This window comes from Temnothorax longispinosus, chromosome 5 (assembly GCF_030848805.1).
Source record: "Temnothorax longispinosus isolate EJ_2023e chromosome 5, Tlon_JGU_v1, whole genome shotgun sequence".
NCBI lineage: Eukaryota > Metazoa > Arthropoda > Insecta > Hymenoptera > Formicidae > Temnothorax > Temnothorax longispinosus.
In genome coordinates, this window is record NC_092362.1 from 11904449 (window position 1) to 11929124 (window position 24676).

General features: G+C 38.5%; 1 protein-coding gene and 1 pseudogene across 3 annotated transcripts; one reads left to right on the forward strand and one right to left on the reverse strand.

The window, feature by feature from the left end:
• Positions 1 to 3006: 3006 nt before the first annotated feature.
• LOC139813021 (uncharacterized) lies at positions 3007 to 9640 on the forward strand. 3 transcript variants are annotated; one of them, XM_071778260.1, is made up of 3 exons: positions 3007 to 3430; positions 4318 to 5887; positions 9380 to 9640. In XM_071778260.1, the coding sequence occupies exons 2-3, from the start codon at positions 4318 to 4320 to the stop codon at positions 9394 to 9396; spliced, it is 1587 nt and encodes a 528-aa protein (XP_071634361.1). In that variant the 5' UTR covers positions 3007 to 3430; the 3' UTR covers positions 9397 to 9640. The 3 variants fall into 3 exon arrangements, with proteins under 3 accessions (XP_071634361.1, XP_071634363.1, XP_071634362.1); XM_071778262.1 differs by lacking the exon at positions 3007 to 3430 and having other exon boundaries at positions 3437 to 4752; positions 5479 to 5887; XM_071778261.1 differs by lacking the exon at positions 3007 to 3430 and having other exon boundaries at positions 3437 to 5729.
• A 186-nt stretch (positions 9641 to 9826) lies between these two features.
• LOC139813468 (uncharacterized) lies at positions 9827 to 12033 on the reverse strand (annotated as a pseudogene).
• Between the last annotated feature and the right edge of the window lie 12643 nt (positions 12034 to 24676).

A 24676-nucleotide genomic window follows, 5' to 3' on the forward strand; every position in this document is an offset into this window, starting at 1 on the left:
GTAATACTTTTCTATAAGATGCTTTGAATTGTTTCGCACTCGGATTATTGTTCCAACCGTTCATTCTTCTAATCAAAGAAAAGAAAGTTTCAATGTGGTCTTGGGATAATTTGTATGTTAACAAAAACTGTATTGTATTTTCATTAAATAGCTGTTCTGCTAAAGCAATACTATTTTGTAAATCAATAACAAACCCAATAAAGTCTGTTTTTCGTACACTTTGAAGTACAGGAACGTCTTTAATTTTTAAAGATTTAATATATAAAACAAACCTCTCAATGTTATCTTTTAGAATACGTATTTTATCTTTTGTTATTGCTCGTTTGGTTTCTGTTTTATTATTTAAATTTTTAGAATTTAATATGTCAAATAAGTCGTTAAATGTCTTGCAAAATGTCGCGGTTGCTGAAGCTCCGGCAAAATGAGGTAATTTTAAGTCATATTCTCCAAACCCAAGTGCAGCAGTTACCGAATTACTGAAAACTTGTGCTGCTAAATGTACTTTCATTTTTTCGTTGTAAAAGTATACATGTCTACTTCTAACTTTAGTCGCAAGGTGTAATTTTTCCGCGTCTTGTAACGAAACTAATTGCCGTCCAACTAATTATATGATTTTCGTTATCACTTAAGTCTTCCTTACCAAGTGCATTTCTAACAAGTTTTATCATGTAACACGCGTCATAAAAAAATATATATACGTTTAGACTCATCAGCGGGATGAACAAAATATGGTACAATCTGTTCAATTTCAGTTTGTTTCAAACGTGCGCCCAATTCTTCACACATAGATATATTGGAAGATACTCCATCAAACGTAATACTGACAATATCTAGATCGTTTTCATGAAGTGCACATAAAATAGTCTTTAATAACTTTGCTTTTTCACGACCATTTAATTTATTAGTGAAGTAATATGCAATTGGAAGTTTAAAATTCTGGTTTATTGCAACTAACATAAAGACAAAAATTTCACTAGCAAGCGGCACTTTATCTTTAGCAATGGCACCGATGTCAACAAAACCATGTGATTTTTGTTTATCCCAATCAACACTTTTTCTAATACTCATTTCATCGAAAGTTAAATTGAACACTATTTTCTTATTTTTTTCGCGAGCATTTCGAACTACATTGCGTACGGTTTTTAATGCTTGGTCAGATATACCGGAGTCGCTACTAATATTTCGCATCCATGTTCGAATAGTAGTTGGATGTGGAAGACATTTTAAAAACGTTTTTCTTAGGAATGAGTATGCCGCAGGGGAGTGAAAATGGAGCGTACAAGCAAAACGTCTCAAAGCGTGTGGAAAAACTTTTGGCTTTCGCTCATTTAAAAGTCTTGTTAGTAATTCTTCTACAGGACCAGGCACTACATCCTATAAGACATTACGATATTATCTCATTTACCACCCGTAACGTGATAAATTACATCATTTATACTTTACCGAAGTATTCGGGTTCTCTATACGTTTATATACAATTTCGAAATAAAATAAGAAGAAACTTGTTATTTTAACTTCTTACATTTACCTAATTACTTTTACATTTACATGATTACTTACTTTTCTTTACTTTCTTACTTTCTTAATTGTTATTTTAACTTTTAAGATTTTGTTTGAAGTTGAAAAGGAAAGAGAGAGAGAGAGAGGTTGTGTTGTTGTTTTTTTGCGGCCATTAGTGGCAGTTGTAATGCAATAGGTCAAGCCGCGCATTCTACGTAGGCCGGTGAAAAGGCGCGCAAGCAGCGCCGACTACGTTGCGTCCCAGGCGGCGAGGCGCAAGTTTACCGCGCATGCTTGAGCATGTTGGGAGGGGCGCGCAGCCCGGGCGAGCGAGCATTCGTCTTCCGGACATCGTGCGTTACACACCCGTTGTAATCAGTTCGAGTAAAATACGTAGTTGCGTCATCTTTTCGCTGTTAACTTGTAATCGAGTTGTGAGGTAGCCGAGATTTGCCTCTCAGTGTGCAGCAGCCAATATACCGGTGGATCGTGTACGCAGCATAAGAAGGACAACAACTATCGTCGCAGAAAGGAAGCCATTGCGATACGTCCTAGCGAGCCTGACCGGCACGTGGAAAGCTCAAGGAGAGCAGCCATTTTCTGGAACGTTCGAGAAACCGTCTCTTGGTTTGATCATTGCTATTTTCAACCATTACCGTAATATCAAAGCCTCAATTATAAGGTACCGCCTTTAATCTGTACGAGATAGACAGTTAGAATTTCGTCTAACGTATTACAAGAAATCTCCGATTCTTTAACGTCAGACCCCGTCTAACGTATTGCAAAGAGTCCCCGATTCTTTAACATTAGACCCCGTCTAATGCTGTACAAGAAATCCCCGATTAGTTAATTTATTAATCTTACATCTCGAGTTAAATCGACCGTTTTCTTCATAATAAAAAACTGTAATTCTTTCTTTCGTGCGATTAATTCTTTATAATCAATTCTATAATATCTTTTGTAGTTAATTACGTTAACTTGCGTACATTCGTTTCATTCACAACTAAATTAGAATGTTTTACTTGCGGAATACATATAAATCGTTTTCACGCGTCGTGACAACATTATCAAATAATCGTTTGCTTGCATTGCTAGAAAATCTCTTACTCAATTACTTTATATTCTCTTAGTGATTATTTTGCGAATTATTAATTATCTAATATTACGTTTATGCTGTGGTGAATTAATGTGTCAATCAAAGATTGAAGGCCTATTCTAAGTTTTAATTCAGTAAACTCAGTGAGAAATTTATTGCTTGTGTCTTTGTTGTTGCTTATGTTGTATGTATAGCTTGTGTTGTAGTAATCGCTCATGATGTAATCTGTTTCCTTGCCGTAATTTAGACACGAGTTAGGTAATACTCAGTCAATATTCGAATTACAAATAATATTCTTTACTAGACAGATGATAGTTATTCATGATTTCAACTAAAAGATTGATGCATTATTTCCCCGATTATACAAATTATAGCTGAATTGATATTTTTGTTTTGAATTGATTTGTGTTTATGTTTCTATGAGAAGCTGGGCTTTGAACGAGCGATGTGCTCCCGCCCTTCTAGAGGGCAGCTCCCGTGTGGCGCGAGCCTCGGGGCGCCACGCTTACGTGCGGTCATTGTCTGCGTTGCGGTCGTCTCGGTCGTGTACAGAAGAGCTCGTAGTGTCGTAGAGTCAAGACGTGTTTAAGTGTACAGAGGACAAATATATATATAGAGTATTCGAGAAATCCTTGTGTTTTCCTGTTCACCCCGCCAAGCATACAGTCGCCGTTACCGAATAGCCTACAGGTTATGGGCCCAGGGCACGATTCCCCTGCGTGAAGAACGAAGCACAAAAACATCAAGTTGAACGTGTAACGCGAAGTGTGTGAGACGCCGGCGAAGGGCATCGGGAAGACGAAAAACATTTAGAAGGATCTAGAAGATTAGAGGGTAAGTAAATAATATTCCTCGTTGCTGACGAGCAAAACGAGAGAATTCTCAGCAAATAAGAACGTTCGTTCGATAAATGCTGCTAGAAGGAGATAGATGTTTTTGCCTTCTTCTTGAGAGATAGAAATAGAGGCAACAGTGACAATAAGAGAATTAGAGATAGATGTATAAAGAGATAGATGTGTGAGATATAAAGAGATAGATGTGTGAGATAGAAAGAGATAGATGTGTGAGATAGAAAGAGATAGATATATGCCGCTTGGTAACAAGCTGGCGGGAAAAGCGATGTGCCTGTGCAAGTCCGATCGTGAACGGCGAGAGTCATTTTTTTGGCGCGCGAAAGTCCGATCGTGAAAAGTGAGTCATTATTTTGGCGCGAGGGACGCGTTGCCGGGCACGCGCTGACGCATGATCGATTTGAAAAACATAGCATCGATGCGACGCCATAACACACATATATATATATATATATACAGGCATGTGTATGGAATAAATTTTCAAAATCGACATGTATCGGGTCGGTAATTGAGCATGACTAGCTGTGCGGTGTAGCTTGATTACTGTACAGGGAGGCCGCGTAAATTTGTATGGGCCCCGTGCGCGTGCGTGATCAACCCGAGCTCCCATAGATCTTTTCAGCAGTGCTGGAGATCGCAACGGACAGCGGTGTGCGCGTGCGGATAGCCCTGCAGAGGCGCGTGGTTTTCTCGCTTTGGGGTTATTGTGAATTGCAGTGCGTTCTATATAGCCTCATAAGCATTAAATTTTTATCGCTGAAAGAGATCTAGTGATAGAAATTGTAAATTATTATCGGTCAATATGAATGTTGGTTTATCTTGTCAAAAGAGGAATGCTAATGTTCAATTGACATTTAAATCCCGATTTAGATGGAAGAAGATAAGACGAAAAATCTTCCGATGGATGAGGAAGAAAACCAAGATTCACTGGTTGACTACGATAGTGACAGCAGCGTGGTCACAGTGGTAGAGAAAGAAAGAGGTAGCAATAAAACGATGAGTAAAGATGAAGAAGAAAAAGAGAACAAGAAGGAGACTGAAGCAAAGGGTGCAATCCCGAAACGCGGCAAACCAAAAATAATAGAAAACATAGATGTAAATAGAGAATGGGCTGAAAATCGTCCTGTACTACCTATAGGGACAAAGATGCTTTACGAGAAACAAGAAAAGATGGTTGAGAAAATGGAATCGGTATTAAAGATGTTGGATAAGGTTATGGCCCAAGCAACCTCCATGATGGAAAACATGGTAGAAGTCGCCCACGTAAATTTAGAGAAAGAGAAACTAAAGATTAGACGTTTAGAGGTAAATAAACAGAATACACAAAGTAAAGTAGAAAACGGTATACAAACGGTTAAAGAATCAGAAGTAGAGCCTAAAAAGAAAAAGTTAGATGAAACAGTCTGTTCAGTCGAGAAAAATAGAAGTTTAGAGACAATTAAGAGTGCTTTAGAGGTAGAATTAAACAGTCAAAGGTTGCATATTAGAAGAGAATATAAGCTGACGCAAAAATCCAATTTTGATCTTTGGATGGATTATTTAAAATCCGAATTAATGAATAACGATTTATTAGATGTAATAGATTCAAACATTGAAAGTCCAGAAAATCTTTCCGAATTAAAAGTTGCTAAGAGAAAAAGTCTAGTTAGAGATATAATAATCAATCATTTAGATGAAAATTATCATAAAAGGATTTTACATGAGAAAGATCCAAAAGAAATTTTGAAGAAATTAAGAGGTTATAAAAAGAGTGAAGTAAACGTTACTCATGCATCGGTACGAACTAAACTCTATCAAATTAAAATGAGAAAAGACGAAAAAGTAAGTGATTTTTGCGAACGCTTTGATTCAATAATTAGAGAATATGAATCATGTGAAGATGCGGTACCCCTCACAGAACAAGAAATGAGATCTGCATTGTATCAAGCTGTGTCAATTAATGTGCCAGAACTGAGGAATGTAGATTTAATTAGAAGACAAACTAATCTTAAAGAAATGAATGTGGATGAAATAAAATCTTTCATGATGCAGTTAGAGGCAGAGACTAAGAGTGAAGTTAGAGAGAAGCTAGAGAAACCAGAGGTTAGAGTGCAGAGGGCTACTGCAGAAGAGCACAAAGAAATAAAGTGCTACCGATGCAACAAATTGGGTCACATGGCGAAGGACTGCCCACTAGCGGGATCAGAGGCCTGGTTCTGTTATTACTGCCAGGAAATTAGAGGACACAAGGGTGATAGCTGTCCTAATGCCGGAGCCCAGACGAACAGATTTAGAGGAAAAAGGTATACAAATAAAACCGTTAATAAAAATATAAAGAAAAAGGGTAGATTTGCGCAAAGAGGAACAAAAAGAGTAGATAATAAAGGGAAAGTAACCAAAATACAACCAGCCAAGAAAACTATACCATCGCAAACAGCAATTGAAGGAAAACCAAAAGAAGGTAAATTATGCATGGCTAAAGTAATAGAAGATAGAGATAGTTCAAAAGAATTAGTCAATTTTATTGTAGATTCGAGTGCAACAGATCACATTGTGAATAAGAATATAATTTTGTCAAACATTGAAAAATGTAATAATAGAGTTATTAAATGCGCGAATAAGAATGAGCTTGCAGACATTTCAATAGATGGTAAAGGAGATCTTTTGTTGTTAACAAATGAGAAAGAAAAGAAAGTAATTAAATTAACAAATGTAATTGCAACGAAGGAAGTATCCGAAAATTTACTATCTTTAAGAAAGCTGGCTGATGCAGGGTTCAGTATTTATTTAGATGATAAAGTGTTTAAAGTTCACAATAAACTAACAAATAAAATTGTTTTCGAAGGAATTTATGAGAAACCAAATTGGATTATGCAATTTGAGGTTAAAAACAATAATATAGAGGACAAATGAAAGTATAGAATGTGCTGTGTATAGATGTAGAGCAGAAATTGTTCCACATTGTGAGTTTCCTGAACAATCGCAAGCAAACATTCAGACCAGTGAATTATCAATTTCGGAGGGAGAATTAGACGAAAGAGACAATGTTGGCTCTGCGATTGGGAGGGAGAATGAAGGAGAACTCACAAATGTGAACGAAAATATAGAAGACAATAATGCTGAACTCGATCAAGTCATTAAGTTAGAAGATATACAAACATTAGAGAATATAGAAGAAATGTGTGAAAGCTCAGTAATTGAAAAAGTAAAGAAATTAGAGAAAATAAATGAGGCGATGTTATGGCATGTTAGATTAGGTCATGCGTCGTTAAACTATTTAAGACAGCTACAAAAAGTAGAAAAGAGATTAGAGACAGTTAAGTTTGATAACTCCATATTAGAGTGTGAAGTCTGTATAATGGCAAAGATGGCAAAATTGCCGTTTAAAGAAAACAGAAATAGAGCACAGAGACCACTACAAGTGATACATACGGATATCATGGGTCCAATAAAACCTACATCTTATCCAGGAAGAAAGAGGTTTATAATAACCTTTATAGACGATTATTCTAGATTAGCGAAAGCTTACTCCTTGAAGACGAAAGATGAATCGGGAGAGGCTCTAGAGAAATACCTAATATCCGCCAGAAATCTACTAGGAAAAGAAGAAAAGCTATGCTATGTGAAATCAGATCAAGGCAAAGAATTTACGGGAGGTGCTTTTAAAGAAGTGTTAAAAAGAGAAAATATAGAAGCCATATATGCACCACCGTACACTCCGGAACATAATGGAGTTGCAGAAAGGTTCAACAGAACGATGCAAGAGAAAATAAGAACATATATGTTTGACTCGGGATTACCAAAGAGTATGTGGGAGTTGGCAGTTGACGCTGCTGTGCATGCGTACAACAGATCTCCACATAAGACTATAGAGTATGAGATCCTCTTGAAGAAGTTCTCATCAGAAACAAGTTGTCATTTCGAGCAAATAAAGAGATTTGGATGCATTGGATATGCAAGAGTACCAAAGCCTACGTCGAAATTTGACAAGAGAGCTATTAGAGGTGTGTTGGTAGGATATACTGACACTGGATACATACTCTGGCATCCAAGCACAAGAAAATTTATAGAGTCCCGACACATTAGATTTAATGAAAAGGTAACATATAAAAATGTATATCAAAACAGTCAAATAGAAGAAGAAAAAGACTTAGATGAAAATTGGATGAAAGAATTTGTAGAGGATGAGGAAAAGGGAGAACAAAAACTAGAGATTCCTGAGAAAAGGAAAAGAGGTAGACCGAGAAAACAAACAACACAACTAGACGAACAGAAGCAGAAGGACGCACGAAAGGAAAGTGAAGCTCCAATGACTAGAAGTAAAACTAAAAGAAAACTAGAAGATAATGGAGACACTGATGTGCGGAGAAAAATAGAAGATGTTAGCTTTGCTAATTATATTAATGTGAAAAATATTCAACGGAATATAGAGAATGAAGATGAATTACATCAATGCCTTATGGCATCGTTAAATAGAGAGCCTGTTACTTATGAAGAAGCTATATCAAGTAACGAAAGAGAGAATTGGAAAATTGCAGTCAAAGAGGAACTTGAATCTATGTATGCTAATCAAGTGTGGGAACTTGTCGATAGACCATTAGAGAAATTAGATGGAAGACGACCTAATATAATAGATTCAAGATGGGTATTTAAGAGGAAATTAGAAGCAGATGGATCAACCAGATATAAAGCGAGACTGGTGATAAGAGGATGTAAAGACAAAAATGTGTATGATCTAAAAGAGACATATGCACCGGTTTCAAGACTGTCACTGGTTAGATCTATATTAGCAATAATAAATAAATATAACTTATACGCTAGTCAGCTAGATGTTAAGACTGCGTTTTTAAATGGAGTTCTAGAAGAAAAAGATGAAATATATATGGAAATTCCAGAGGGAGTAGAACTGGATGAAAACACCAAGAAGACTAAGGTGTGTAGATTGAATAGAGCTTTATACGGATTGAAGATAAGTCCGAAAAGATGGAATAAGAGATTTTCAGAAGAGGCTAAGAAACTTGGATTAGAGAACGACCTACATGAGCCATGCCTGTTCACGTGGAGGAAAGAAGGCAAAATAGTGATCGTATTACTTTATGTAGATGATATGTTGGTTGCAAGTAATGATCAGAAAATTAGAAGAAAAGAGTATTAGAGAAGAAACTAAAAGAGTACCTTATAGAGAAGCTATAGGAAGCTTAATGTATCTGGCAAATGCTACACGACCTGATATAGCCTTTGCAGTAAACTATTTAGCAAGAAGACAATTAGAGCCCACGGAAGAAGACTGGCAAGATGTAAAAAGAGTCTTCAGATATCTTAGAGGAACTGCAAATAGAGGATTGATGTTTAAAGGTAAAACAGATGAGTTAGAGTCGCTGACAGACGCTAGTTTCAGAGATTGCATTGATTCTACATCCACTGGAGGATATATAATCAAAATATTTGGAGATGTGATAGCATGGAGAAGTCATAAACAGACATATGTCACACTCTCTACCTGTCGAGCAGAATATCTAGCAATGAGTGAGGCCTGTCAAGAAGTAATCTCATTAGACAAGTCGCTCGGATATGTTGTTGGAAAAACATTCTTGCCTGCAACAATCTGGTGTGATAACAGAGCAGCAGGAAACTGCACTAAGAAGGATGGAAGTCACAAACTTAAAATGTTTGATGATAACTTAGAAGAAATAAAGAAAAACTTAGAAGAAAGAGAAGAAACTGGAAACAGAAAACATATGGCTGACACTCATGGAGACTTTATCAAGCAGTGTGTTGATCAAGGGAAGGTGAAAGTCGAATGGATTGAGACCAAAGAGAACTTGGCAGACATTATGACGAAACCTTTACCTTTAGAAGCATTTGCATATCTAAGAGACAATATAATGAATGTAGAGTTTGAACAGAGTTAGAGATCAATTTTACTCGATAACTGATTTTTGATATGTTACAGATAAAGAAGAAAATTAGACGAACACGGATCGCTCGCACAAAGGGAGGGAGTATGAGAAGCTGGGCTTTGAACGAGCGATGTGCTCCCGCCCTTCTAGAGGGCAGCTCCCGTGTGGCGCGAGCCTCGGGGCGCCACGCTTACGTGCGGTCATTGTCTGCGTTGCGGTCGTCTCGGTCGTGTACAGAAGAGCTCGTAGTGTCGTAGAGTCAAGACGTGTTTAAGTGTACAGAGGACAAATATATATATAGAGTATTCGAGAAATCCTTGTGTTTTCCTGTTCACCCCGCCAAGCATACAGTCGCCGTTACCGAATAGCCTACAGTTTCAAATGATCCTTTCTTTAGAAAAGAACAACTAATTCTGAGCTTGACTACGTCAAGATAAATTATATGAGAACATACTATTACAATTCTTTTTATAACGAATCTTGTTATATGATAAAGAAATACCTCAGTAAAAATTCAAAGTATATTCTGCCATATCTTTAAGGAAAGGACTGTTCTATACTAATAATTTTCTTTTGTCTTATACTTTGTACAGCTTATTTTCTTGTAAGATACCAAATTATTTTCTTTTGTATTGTAATTTTGTTCACGAATACTGGGAAGGTTTTTGGGCAGTTTCCCTTCCCCTAGGCAACAAATGTTGGTATTCTTTGTATAGTTCTGCCCGATATCAATTTTCTTAATTACATAAATCACTAAACACAATCTCTCTCTCAATAAACGGATTCTTTTTATTTGTTCCTTCCTCAACAAATTCTCGAGTTCAGGTTTGTGCGCGAGCTTGTGCAAACAGATTCACATAATTATTTTTACATTTACATAATTACATACTATTCTTTACCTACTTTCTTTATATTATATCTACATTTATTCTCATTATTGTCCTAAATACAATTTTAATCTCAGCAGTGCTTATATTAACAAATACTTAAGTATAATACTTGCTGGTTGGCAATCTATTAAATGACTTCTGTACAAATATCAATATGGACTGCACATTTTTATGTTATAGTTTTATATTCGTAACAATTACTGTTAACTGAAATATAATTTACAAGTATTTTAAGTTATTCATTAATTACGAAATACATAAAAATCTGCAGTTTAAAGGCATTATTAATTACTAACCTTTAGGGCATTTGCAACATCTTCTGTTACCAAATTTTTAGCTTTCAACATTTGTGTCATAGATTGCAGCGATATTAATTTTTTTTCTAATTTTGACTTTCGTGCAACAGACACTTTGTTTAAATATCTATTATATCGTAGATATTTTGTAAATGTTATCCAAGCATAACTAGTGAACTCTGTTTTTTTTTAAACATTCTACATTATGTTTACCAGTTTTGACGAAAACCTTTTCAACTTCGTCAATATTACATCGTTTTCTGAAACAAAAGTTTATTTATAATATTTGCAAATTGGAACAAATTAGAATGTTTATTTTTGTGTTTGTCTTACCTTTTCCCACTGCTATTTCTTTTTGAAAGTATTGCCCCATTACTAGTATTATTGTTACCATTACTAGTATCATGTTCGATACCCATTATTGAGTCTTGACTGTCTTGTGTGTTTGTTATATTGCTTGTGTTTTCTCTGTTTGTAGTATTATTGTCACCATTAGTAGTATCATGTTCGATATCCATTATTGAATCTTGATTGTCTTGTGTGTTTGTTATATTGCTTGAGTTTTCTTTGTTTTGACGAGATCTATATGAAACAAAAAACATTTCTTTATATCTGATGCTTTATGTATAAAATATATGTATATCTATATATACAATTTTTATGTAATAACCTTTTATTATAGTAACAATAAATAATATAACCTTAATAAAAGTATAATTTATTTAAAAAAAAAAAAAAAAAAAAAAAAAAAATCGTAATCTTATTTTATTGAAAAGTCTATTGTTACTTTTGCATAAAAATAGATGGAATTGCAGTTTTGTATAATCTTTTACATGGTACAGGTGTGCCACAGTAATAATAATCTTTATGTGCAAAATGATCACTGCAAATTCTTGCATTTTTGTAAGCACTGATAGTGTACCCAATGCTAGCAAACCATTTTTCTCGCCTTTCTGCATCTTTCGGAAAACTAAACATAATACTATACATTATTTTAAATTAAAGCTAAAGAATATTTTTATACCGAATAATATATTTATTCCGCCAGTGATTATTAACAGAAATAATTACTTTAAACCGACTTTACAATATTTAACATTGTTTGATCTTTCCGATATGAACATCCGATATGAAAAACTGCGAGCCAACTTGGTTTGTCGGACACAGCACTTTTTAGATCAATCGTCGAGATGTTAAATTTCGAGACGTATAATATTTTTATATAAAGAAATACACGTGATAAAATCTAACCACTTCCAGATTTACACATTACCTGTGAAACTGTCGTGGAAACGAAGGATCGAATTCTTTCCAACATATATAGCAATTCACCACTTTTTGCAATTTTAGCCACACTTTTAGCACGTTCACGCACGTTAAACGCGTTCCAACACTTCACTTTGTTCAACGCGGTTTCCGCTTATACGCACTTATACGGCCATAACCAATTTCAGCACTTCTAGCCGTTCCATTTCAGTCGTTTCACTTCCTTGTTCCACCTCGCTCCTCTTTCTTAATGCCTCCCTCCCATCACGGTTATTTTGCGTACGCATGCGCGAAACGAGGGAGAACGAACAGCCACACAACAGAGTGTCTCTCTTTCTACGTCGCCTATACCCCCACTCCTTTTTGAGCATATGCTCGGTCTAGATATAATATGTCTATGGTATATACATATATATATATATATATATATATATATATATATATATATATATGTATATCCCAGCAAACGAAAAAAGATTGAAAAGAATTAAAACAGGATTGCCAGGAATTCAATTAAGGACTTTCCGAATTCCATTCTGTCCAAAAAAGGGATCGAAATAGTTTCAATATCATGGAATTCCTTATTTTGGAAAGAATTTGTCTTTTTTGAATTCCATCTAATTCTGACACAAAAATATTATATCACTGAATGCCAGGTTAGGGATTGGAAAGTTTCGTGATGAATTATTGAATACCATTGATTCCGTTAACGAAATGAATACCACTGAATGCCAGGTTAGGGATTGGAAAGTTTCATGATGAATTCCATTGAATACCATTGATTCCGTTAACGAAATGAATACCATTGAACGCCAAACTAGGAATTAAAAATTTCCGTATTGAATTCCATTGAATTCCGTCTATTCTGACAATAAAATGAATACCATTGAATGCCAGGATAGAGATTGAAAAGTGTCCGTGTTGAACTCTGTGGCGGTACGCGCCAACAATAGTACACGCCCGCGCGGTATCTACGCGCATTACCGGCAATTCGCGTCGACGCCGCTAGGCGTCGCATCGCCGCGGCATCTTCTTGAGTTCAAAGTTTCGTCTCGACCGATATGTAAAGGGACCCCCTACAGTGCCTGACAGATCTTACAAATTTCATTTTCGGGCTAATTGCCCGTCGGCAGTAGTGCGTGTAATGCCCTTAGGCATACACAAAAGCTCACCGACGAACAACGGCGCTTGGTCGCCCAACGGAGGCGCGAGACGTTTCCTAACCATCTAATGCCATGCAATTCCATAACCTTTACGGATTCCATAGGATTGGATGGAATTTAAAATTTCTTTTTTAGATTCCATGGGATTGGACCATCACATTTCGAATCCCATCTAATTTCATCTAATTCCGCCAAAAAAGGGATTCAAAGGTATTACAAAATTTTATCTTTTAATCCTTTTGCGTTTGCTGGGATATGTATATATATATATGTAAGCTTGTAAGTTATCAAGCTTGGCTTTGTCGCCGCTGGTCGACTCGTGCGTGAGAGTCAGTATGTAACAAGACTCCGAGCTGAGAGCATTGATGTTATCGTACGGAGGTAGATAAAGGCTTGCTATCGGCAATTGTATTGATTCAGGTTAGTTTTAAGTTTACTCGTTTACTGTAATATCTCAGGCCTTTGCTAATGTGTACACATCATTAATATTACAGTTGATTACTGCATCTTGCGTGCCGATTCTTGAACCGAACCTTCACTCCATTTAAGTTCCTTACAAAGTGGCTTACAAATCAATACAATGGAGAATAAAGCAAAGTTTTATTTTGTCTCGGAGGCTGGTGCAGGATGCGAGAAGCACCGTAGTTAAAGTGAAAAGAATTCAGCTGCTTGGTCAAGAGGAAAGTTTTTTGTTCCCAGCAGATAAGCAGACTAGTGTTCAACATAAACAGCTTTTTGAAATTCCAATTGTGAAAAATGTCGTTAAAAGCTTAAGGGTTCGCAATAAATTTCGCAATGTTGTACTGACTCTATCTAAGGAACTTGAGGATATTTATCTGGACAGATATAACGTATGCTTATAACTTTAAGTTTTATAATGGCTCGCTATTAGAATATGCGTTGAAGAAAAGAAGATTATTGTTAGAAGCGGATGATAGCTTGTCTATAAACACACAAATTAACATGATTGTAATTAGCTTACCAAATTTTATCCAAAATAAGTTAGATAGAAAATCTATTATAAATATAGAAAATTTAATGTCAAAATTAAAACAATTTGGTAAGATTAACGAATCGAAAAATGATAATGTAAACAAAAGAACTCTAAATGAAAAAAGACCATGTAGCATTTGTGATAGGTTAGGTTTCAAAAATAGATTTCATTCAGAAAGTGCATGCCGTAATAAAGATAGGCAAATTAAAAATTTAAAAAACGAACATATCAAGGTTACAAATAATAATGAAATACAGGAAGTAGTAGCAAGTTATGAGGAGACAAAAAACGAATAGTCCTCCCACTTATTAAAATTAAGATTTTTGCAAATGGTTGCCCAGCAACTGGCTTATATGACTCCGGATCCAATGTTTCTCTAGTTAGTAGTACATTTTTGAATGATAAAAGAAATATTAAACAAATAATAGGTGGGAGAGATACCATTAAAGGTGTAGCAGGAACGGCGAAAACGGAGGGGATTGTAACAATACGTATTAAAATTTGTAACTTAGAAGAGGATTTTCAGTTTTTTATTGTTAAGGAAGGCTTTGATTGTGAATTTCTATTAGGATTAGACTTAATAAAAAAATTCAAGCTCTGTCAGGATGAAAATTTGATTATATCACAAAGCAAGAAAAAAAAAATTTAGATAAGCAAAATAACATTATTGAAATAAGTACTAATAGAATGGAGAGTATTATAAAAAAAAAGGAAATAATCTTTGCCAAATCAAAGTTTGATATAGGAACAGTAAAGGATTATGAAGCCACAGTGAAACTGACAGAAAATAGATATATTTCAAAGAAACCTTATAGATGCTCATTTCAAGATAAATTAGAAATAGAGAAACAAATAGAAGATTTGTTAAATGCAGGTTTAATAGAGGAGTCAAGCAGTCCTTATGCAGCTCCCGTAACCATGGTTTTCAAGAGAGAAGAAGGAAAAAGATCACGCTTGTGTATTGATTTTAAAGAGTTAAACAAAATAGTAGTGCCAGAAAGTCAGCCCTTTCCAAGGATAGATGATCTTACTATACGCGCCAGAAATTGTAAATTCTTTACAAAATTGGATGTGAATTCGGCGTTTTGGTCGATTCCGGTGCGTGCAAAGGACAGATATAAGTTGGCTTTTGTGACGCATCACGGACACTGGCAGTGGAAATGTTTACCCTTTGGTTTGAAGTCTGCTCCTGCTATTTTTCAAAGAGTTTTAGCAGGTGTGATAAGAAAAAACAAGTTAGATGCTTACACAGTAAATTATATAGACGATATATTGGTGTTCTCTAAGACTTACGAAGAGCATGTATACCATGTAGAGCAAGTACTGCAAGCACTATATGAACAAGGTTTTAAATTGAATAAAAATAAATGTAAGTTCGCCCAAGAAAGGATAACATATCTGGGATACGAAATTGGAAGCAATAGGATTAAACCAATAAATGATAATTTAGTGGCCATTAAGAAGTTTCCCACACCCAAAACAAAAACACAAGTTAGACAATTTTTAGGTAAGATTAATTTTTATTTGAAGTTCATACCAAATCATGTTGTCTTACTGGATCCTTTGAGAAATTTGTTAAGAAATAAGGTATCTTTCGATTGGTCTGAAGAGTGTAGGAACAGTTTTAATTCGACAAAAGAATATTTGTGTACAGTTCCTGCTTTGGCAATTTTTGATCCAGAGGCTCCAATATTTATTTTCACTGATGCAAGTATTGAAGGAGTTGGAGCAATATTGAAGCAGCCACAGGAAGATAATTCCTTGAAGTCGGTGTTTTTCTTTTCTAGAAAGTTGACAGAGGCTCAGAAAAAGAAGAAAGCCATTTTTATAGAATGTTTAGCCATTAAAGAAGCCATTTTATATTGGCAATTTCAATTGTTGGGGAAAAAGTTCTTGGTATTTACGGACCACAGACCCTTGGAAAATTTCAATATAAAAAAAAGTAATGATATGGAACTAGTGCAGATTTTGAATTATATTTCACATTTTGATTTCGAAATTGTATATAATCCGGGTAAAGACAATATTGAAGCTGATTGTTTGTCTAGAAATCCGGTTTTGGAATCACACGAGGATACAGATAATGATTCTGTGATTAAAACTTCGAATTTATTGAAATTGAATGATATCAAAGAAAATCAGAAATTGTTAAAGATCGATGATAAATGCATTATTAAAGATAATATAATTTATAAAATTTTAAATAATAGAGAGAAAATATGGATCACTGAAGAATTCGGAAAGTCGCTCATTACTGATATACATGTTGATCAGGGTCATATAGGCACAAAACATTTAATTTTAACTTTTGGCCAAAAATTTTATTTTAAAAATATGTATAAACACATAAGATTGACTTGTAGATCTTGTGAAACGTGCATTAAAAACAAATCAAAAATAGGCTGCTTTAAAGCACCTTTGTCTCAACTCGGTCCAGCAAAGGAACCTCTCGAAATAGTGTCTATAGACACAATAGGAGGTTTCAAAGGCAATAAAAGTACAAAAAAATATTTACATTTGGCGGTGGATCATTTCACAAGATTTGCTTACATAATAACTTCAAAGACTCAAGTGGCAAAGGATTTCATAAAATTAATTAAGAAAGTAGAAAAAAATGGGAGTATTAAATTAGTCTTATCAGATCAGTATCCAGGTATAAACTCGGCACAGTTTAAGCAATATTTAAATAAACAGAAAGTAGCATTGGTTTTTACAGCAGTGGATTGTTCGTTTTCTAATGGACTAAACGAAAGGACAAATCAGACTTTGGTAAACAGAATACGATGTAAAATTTATGAGAATAAAAATAAATCATGGCCTCAGGTAGCAGAGGAATGTGTAAAAGATTACAACAACACAATTCACAGTTCGACCGGATTCACCCCTAATTATTTGCTGACAGGACTAAACTATTCATTTTTACCCGATGAAGTAAACGATAATAATTTGACAAATTTGGTCAACAATAGAAAAATAGTTTTTAGAAATTCAAAAGAAATTCACAATCAGAATAAGGAATATTACGATAAGAATGTAAAACGGATAGATTATAAAGTAGGAGATTTAGTCTATGTACAAAGCGTTAATAAATTGAACAAAGATAAAATAGATCCAATTAGAGCAGGTCCTTTTAAAATTAAAGATAAAATTTCTGATGTAATGTTTTTGTTAGATAGTAGATTTAGAAAAAATGAGTCAAATATTTTTCATGCTAGCAAGCTTGTTCCTCAATCCGATGGAGTGTACCCTCGGTCTTAAAAGGGGGGATGTAAGCTTGTAAGTTATCAAGCTTGGCTTTGTCGCCGCTGGTCGACTCGTGCGTGAGAGTCAGTATGTAACAAGACTCCGAGAGCATTGATGTTATCGTACGGAGGTAGATAAAGGCTTGCTATCGGCAATTGTATTGATTCAGGTTAGTTTTAAGTTTACTCGTTTACTGTAATATCTCAGGCCTTTGCTAATGTGTACACATCATTAATATTACAGTTGATTACTGCATCTTGCGTGCCGATTCTTGAACCGAACCTTCACTCCATTTAAGTTCCTTACAAAGTGGCTTACATATATATTAGGGTATCATTTCGGAGCACCTTTTTTTTCATTTCACGAGTAGCATATTGGTATATAAAAAGTACATATTTATATGTACTGTCACGACTTTTTGCACTCCCGGACCGCTCCGGGACGTGTGCCGGATCAAAAGGACTTAGGAGAGCGGGATAGTAGGCCTCTCCAGTGGTTTCCTCGCACCTCCGATACTCCACGAAAGGTTCCGAATGTTGGGCGCCAGACGCGTACATTCGCGTCCACGAAATCGCGAAAACCTAAACGAGACGCAAAACGACGTGTGTGGAGGTGCGTGGAATCGGCTAGCTTGACCTAATCACGGGCGGGGTTAATGAAGGGCAGCGCGATATCCGGCGGGGTGACACGATAATTTCATACTCAGTCAGATAACAAAGAAAATAACATTTATTGAGTACTGGTTGTCGAGAAAATAAATTCAATAAACAAATCAAGGAATTGAGTCTCTAATAAACACGCTGAAGATTCTATTCTCAAACAGTTAATAATTCGAGTCGGAAATTATAACACGCAAGAATACTACACTTAATATCACTAATGAGAGTGAGGTTCAACGCAAAATGTCGCGAAATAATGGTACGTCACGCTTGGATTGCGTGAAAACCACGTCCGGAACCGTACGAAAACTCTGTCGCAATGATATCTTAACTTAACGCGAGATATTCGGCTCGGGCGCAACGGGGAGGCGCCGAGTCGTTTAACCAAGCAAGTCGCGATATCGCTAATAATGTTGGGCGCCAGGTGTGGAGAAGGCCACACCACCTTTGACTCGAAGTACGCGTCTAATAACCACGGAACGCCAGGAAGAACTGCGCAAGTAACATCTAAACGCACGAAGCGTGTGAACGCCGGTAATTTCTTAACGCGAGTATATCAACCCGTAATAACGAGATCCGAACACAAATCGATACGCTAACACCGACGCTCGAACACCAGAATTTCCCGACGCGAAGAAACGGTAACGCAATTGACGAACTACCGGCTCGTATGCGGCCGTACACCAAGGTCGCGAGGACAACGCAATATACTCGCGATATCGAACTCATTAACGCCTATCGCGATCTCCAGGGATTCGCCACAACGCTTGTGCCACGGTTCCGCGGCCACGATACCATCCCGAGGCCCTTCGCTCTCGTTATCGATCGCGAAATTACACTCAATCTTAACATACGTTATCCCGAGCGAGAGCGTGCACCGGAGGGCGGTGTCGTGGCTTTACATATCGCGATTTACATGGCTATCGCGTATCTTACAAACGTATCGTGCCGACGGACGACCAGAGAGTGAAACGCTAGACCCGCTCGATTGCGGAATCGATACGGTACCCCTTCCTGAGGGGCGCGCGAGCCAATCGGGCGCGAGCTTGCAAGCCCGCGGTGTCCCGGCGCAGTGCTGTCGATACGAGATCCTTCGGGGGCGTGCAACGGTCCCTCGGCGGCGTACGACTCCTCAATTCTGTCCTTAGCAGCGGACGGAACTCGGTTCGCGCCGGTGTGCCTCCGGTTTGACCCTGGGGCGGTGATCAGTCACCCCGTAGGTCGATGTTTCTTGGAGATCCTCTGCTGTAGCCGGGTTTTACCCAGGCGTCTGGGGCCCCGCTATTGGCGGCCTCGTCCGTCGCTGCCTCACGTGCCGCACGCCTGCCGCGTTGCTCTCGCCAGCCCGTGATCTCTGCTGCTTCCGTGCCTGCCACCCCTCCTCGGTTATCAATCGTCCTTGATTTCCTTCGCCGATTACTCCCTCGAAGGTTTGCCGTGGTGTGGGTGAGGTGCCGCGCGTATTACATTGCATAAAAACAAAAGAAAGTAATCAGAATGCGGAAACGCGATTAAATACGACCCCTGGAGATCTCGCCGTTGCCTCCCTGGTCCGTCCCTGGGCGCGAAATTCCGCGTCTTGTGACGGCGGCGGGGCGCCGCGACGATGCGGCGAGCCGCAACGTCACAGTACTTATTTATTGTACACATTTATATGTTCTATGAATAGTTGGTATATAAATATGTATTTTTCATATACCTGCAACTATTCTCTGCTTTAACAAATTATTTCTGTTTTGTTAACTTGGACGCTTAATATTTGTAGCAGAAATAATTTGTTAAAACAGAGAATAGTTGGTATATGAAAAGTACATGTTTATATGTACTTATTCATCGTACGTATTTATATGTTCTATGAATAGTTGGTATATAAATATGTACTTTTCATATACCAACTATTCTCTGCTTTAACAAATTATTTCTGTTTCGTTAACTTCGACTCTTAATATCTGTAGCAGAAATAATTTGTTAAAGCAGAGAATAGTTGGTATGTGAAAAGTACATATTTATATTTATGCATTATAAGTATGCATATACGTTTCAAATTCGCGCACTTTTGCATGCGCGTGCGGCCACGGAGCATGCGCATGTGGCCACAGAGCTAATACAGCATGCGCATGTGGCCGCGGGGCATGTTCATGGTCGCTACATCACGTCGGTATGACAGGATTTCTAACCTGAGAGTCGTCAACTTTAACGCTAAATATCTTGCTTTGCATTTTTCTGCTAGATTCTTTCGTTTCGTGTCAAAACGCGTCAAATGAGCATAATTTTATTGATATTCGAGGTGCAGCGCGTATTCTAAATAATTACCTTTTCAAGTGTACAAATTATAAATTTGAACATTACTTCTTCACAATTTTCAAGATATGCAAATTATAATAAATTTGCACGTTGCTTAATCAACATTTTATTTCGCTCATAAAGCTTCCTCTATGAGGAAACCAAATTAATAAATATCTACTAATAATTATACATAAAAAAATAGGCTTCCTCATAAGAAGAAGCTTTATAAGCAAAATAAAATATTGATTAAGCAACGTGCAAATTTATAACTTGTATACTTGAAAATTGTAAGGAAGTAATGTTCAAATTTTTTAATTTTATAATATATGTCGGCTAGTTTCATGATCTACATATAAATAATTAATTAAAAATTAATTATAAACTAACAAATGAAAATAAATACACTACAACTCTTATGAAAAAGTACACTCAACTTTGATGGTTAACATCCTAATTTAAGTGTTAACACTAAACTTACGACGAAATTTGAGAGTTAACACTCAAGTTTGGGCGTAAGTTTAGTGTTTGTCATCAAAGTTAAGTGTCAACACTTAAAAGGTGTAGATTGAGTGTTGACCACTATAAAGGTTTAAGTAAGTTGTGGGTTTAATCCTCAATGATGAGTGTATATTGGGAGTTTATTCTCAATGATAAGTGTAGGTTGGGGATTAAGCCTCAATGTTTAGTGTAGGTTGGAGATTGATCCTTATCGTTGGATGTTGGTTTGGTGTTAACAGGGAGTAGGTGTAGTAGACGGGTTCAGTCCCGGGGGCTCCGAGGGGGGTGAGGGAGGGGGGTATTGAATTTTCGCGGGAAGTGAGGGGAGGGAAAATCGGATTTTCAAGAATATCTGATTTTGTGGGGGGTAAGGGGGGGAGTATATAATTTTTAAAAATATTGGATTTCGCGGGGGGAGGGGAAGGGGAAATGAATCACCGGGATGACTCACCCGCGCCGCGGGTTCGCGGTCGCGGTCACGGTCGCGGTCGCGGTCGCGGTCGCGCCGCGGGGGGCCGCGCGAGGGCCGCGCGAGGGTCCGCGGGAGCCGCGTGGGGGTCCGCGGGGGCCGCGCGAGGGTCCGCGGGAGCCGCGTGGGGGTCCGCGGGGGCCGCGGGGGCCGCGCGAGGGTCCGCGGGAGCCGCGTGGGGGTCCGCGGGGGCCGCAATCGCTTTAACAAAAATCATTAAACAGTTAAATACTTTTAAAGCTTGTTATTTTCGTTGGCGTTCTCTTTTCCTCGCGCGGTTCTCTCTCTCTCGCTCCCACGTTATTAATTTTTAGGTAAAAGAAACAAAAAAGAAAATACCTCTATCTACGCCGAGGGGGGGCCCCATGGCTGCGACTCGCCGGCATCCGTCTCAACGCGAGGGAGTCGGCGTAAATTTGTTCCCGCCCGCGTCCGATGGCCGGGAGGCCGAGAGCGTTCCGCAGCGCTCGCCCGCGTGAAACACCGGGTGGCGTGCCCACCTGAACTGTTGGGAGCCGGGGCGCGGGTTGTTCCCGCCCCCGTCCGATGGCCGGGAGGTTGAGAGCGTTCCGCAGCGCTCGCCCGCGTGAAACACCGGGTGGCGTGCCCACCTGAACTGTTGGGAGCCGGGGCGCGGGAAGAGCGCCTTCAAACGCCTCTATAACGTCTTCAAACTGGGGAGCGTCGGGCCCCCTCAAAATTTCACTGTCTTCTATGTCTATAGGCACAAAAGGTTCGCGCGGAGGCATTACAAGAAACTTAATTTATTCACCCGAAAACAAAAAAACACGTTCGTACACAAGAAACTTTATAAAAAAAGATATACATGTAACACTTTGCGAGGACTCGACGAGACTGAATTCAATGACGGTTGCAGAAGTCGCCAGAGAAAAAATATAATGGCGGTGTATAAAACTGATAGTCGTAAGACAAAATATGTCTCGCACTACAAAGGCGAGCGCCGAGGTTCGCCGGAACATCGCGGCACCTCGCTTCTATGTTATGATATGCGATAATGCAACCGATGCTCCAGCGGACGTCGCATATACGGCTCGAATAGAAATGCGCTCGAAGAAAATATAGTATGATTTATACTTAAAAAACAATCCATCTACGCAGTACGTGAAAAAAACAAAGGAAGAAATGACGTCATCGGGACGATGATCGACCCGATAACGCATCGAACCTGTAGGGACATGTTCGTCGTGAGCAAATGTTTTTTCTAGGAAAAGGGGGGTGTTATCGCGTAGAATAAACAATCGAACCTGTCCGGACACGTTCGACGTAAACAACATATTTCTAGGAAAAGGGGGTGGTTATCGCGCGTAGACTAAACAGTTTCACGCTATTTTTTACGACGCAGTACGCGAGACAAAGGAAGAAATGATCTATCAATTGGAGCGAGAGAGAGGGTAAAGGTATATATAATGAGGGATGAAGCGCATCGAGCCGCATTAGCATACGATTTGAGAGTGATACATCGGTTGCGACGTGAACATTATGTTTTATAACATTGAGCAAGAAGAAATGACATGTAATCGCTCATGGACACCGGACTATAAAATTGACATCGATGAAATCGAAGAAAGTAGTGAACTTCGTGGTGATGAACAACCTAAATCTGAGTAGATAAAACATGGATCAATTCGAGCAAACTGAACGCGATCTATTGGAGCTGTCCGACCAAGTAGCTACCGTGGATGAATTTTTCACATGGGCGCTGCAATGCGCGGAATTCATCGAGCAGCTCGAGACACGTTGTAGTGCCAAACGTCAGCGGCTCTCCGACAATCCAACGATCTGGCAGAGGTAATCGTTGGTTGCCAGAATTGCGCGACTCGAGGGTGTGAAGTCGCAATTGGAAAGACAATTTATCCATAGCGGTGGTGATTATGCGAACGCCGGTACCAGTGGTGACACGCGCGCGACAGAACTCGTATGGCGAGAGATCGACGCCGCGTTCAAAAAGCGTATAATAACCGGTGCGGTAATCAAGAGACACGGTAGTGTCTCGCGCCAAGTACACGCGGAGCGAGACCGACCGTGACTCTTTTACGCGACGCGACGGGTTGCGAGTACTCGAGATGTTGAGATCTCGATAACGAGTGAACGGATCAAGTTCTAAGTAGGCTTGATCGATAGCTTGGGGTCCAATTAGGGGGGGGTTTCTCTCATAATATTCCGCTACGTGCCCTACGAGCGGAGATATTGCGACGCAAAGTCCAAATGTGAAAATTTATTTTTAAGATACTACTTCTAACGCCGACGTTCTTGTATGATGACGTCATAATCAGAAACGTTACTTTCACTTTTTCGACGCTGGCGGCGCAGGTATCGCCAGTTTCGATATCGCGCGCGTATTTCGAAATTAGGTCGATAAACTTATCGGTCAGGAGTAAGATTTCTATTTAGGTATTTTAGGTAAATTAGGTATATACTTATATAATATATATTGAGTCAATTCCTTCATGTTTATCTGGAGAGATTTCGTATCCTTACATCGTATTACCACCGCTGCCGGAAAAGAAGGTTCTCTACGCTTGGCAGAAAGTGCCGCTAGGAAATTTTTAAGTCGATTCTTATGAATCAAGCTTGAATTCGATGTCCAAGTATCCCAGGTTGCCGATGACGAGGTCCAGATAGTGCGCTTCATAGTTTTCGGTGTCCAGGTGTAATAATACGTTGAATTCGATGTCTACGTGTCCCAGGTTGCCGATGACGAGGTCCACATAGTGCGCTCCGTAGTTTTCGGTGTTTACGTGTATTAATACCTTGAATTCGATGTCCACATGTCCCAGGTTGCCGATGACAAGATCCAGATAGTGCGCTTCATAGTTTTCGGTGTCCAGGTGTAATAATACGTTGAATTCGATGTCTACGTGTCCCAGGTTGCCGATGACGAGGTCCACATAGTGCGCTCCGTAGTTTTCGATGTCTACGTGTATTAATACCTTGAATTCGATGTCCACGTGTTCCAGGTTGCCGATGACGGGATCCAGATAGTGCGCTTCATAGTTTTCGGTGTCCAGGTGTAATCGTACGTTGAATTCAATGTCTAGGTGTCCCAGGTTGCCGATGACGAGGTCCACATAGTGCGCTTCGTAGTTTTCGGTGTCCAGGTGTAATAATACGTTGAATGCGATGTCTAGGTGTCCCAGGCTGCCGATGACAATGTCTAGATAGTGAGCTCCGTAGTTTTTGGTGTCTACGTGTATTAATATCTTGAATTCGATGTCTAGGTGTCCCAGGTTGCCGATGACGAGGTCCACATAGTGCGCTCCGTAGTTGTCGGTGTCTACGTGTATTAATATCTTGAAATTGATGTTTAGGTGTCCCAGGTTGCTGATGACGAGGTCCAGATAGCGCGCTCCGTAGTTTTCGGTGTCTAGATGTAATAATACCTCGAATTTGATGTCTACGTGTCCCAGGTTGTCGATGACGAGGTCCACATAGTGCGCTTCGTAGTTTTTGGTGTCTAGGTGTATTAATAACTTTAAATCTGAATGTAGGACACGTAGATATCGAATTCGAGGTATTAATACACGTAGACACCGAAAACTACGGAGCGCACTATGTGGACCACGTC

Coding starts and splice junctions, on each gene's coding strand:
- LOC139813021 (XM_071778260.1), top strand. CDS start 4,318: ATGGAAGAAGATAAGACGAAAAATCTTCCGATGGATGAGGAAGAAAAC.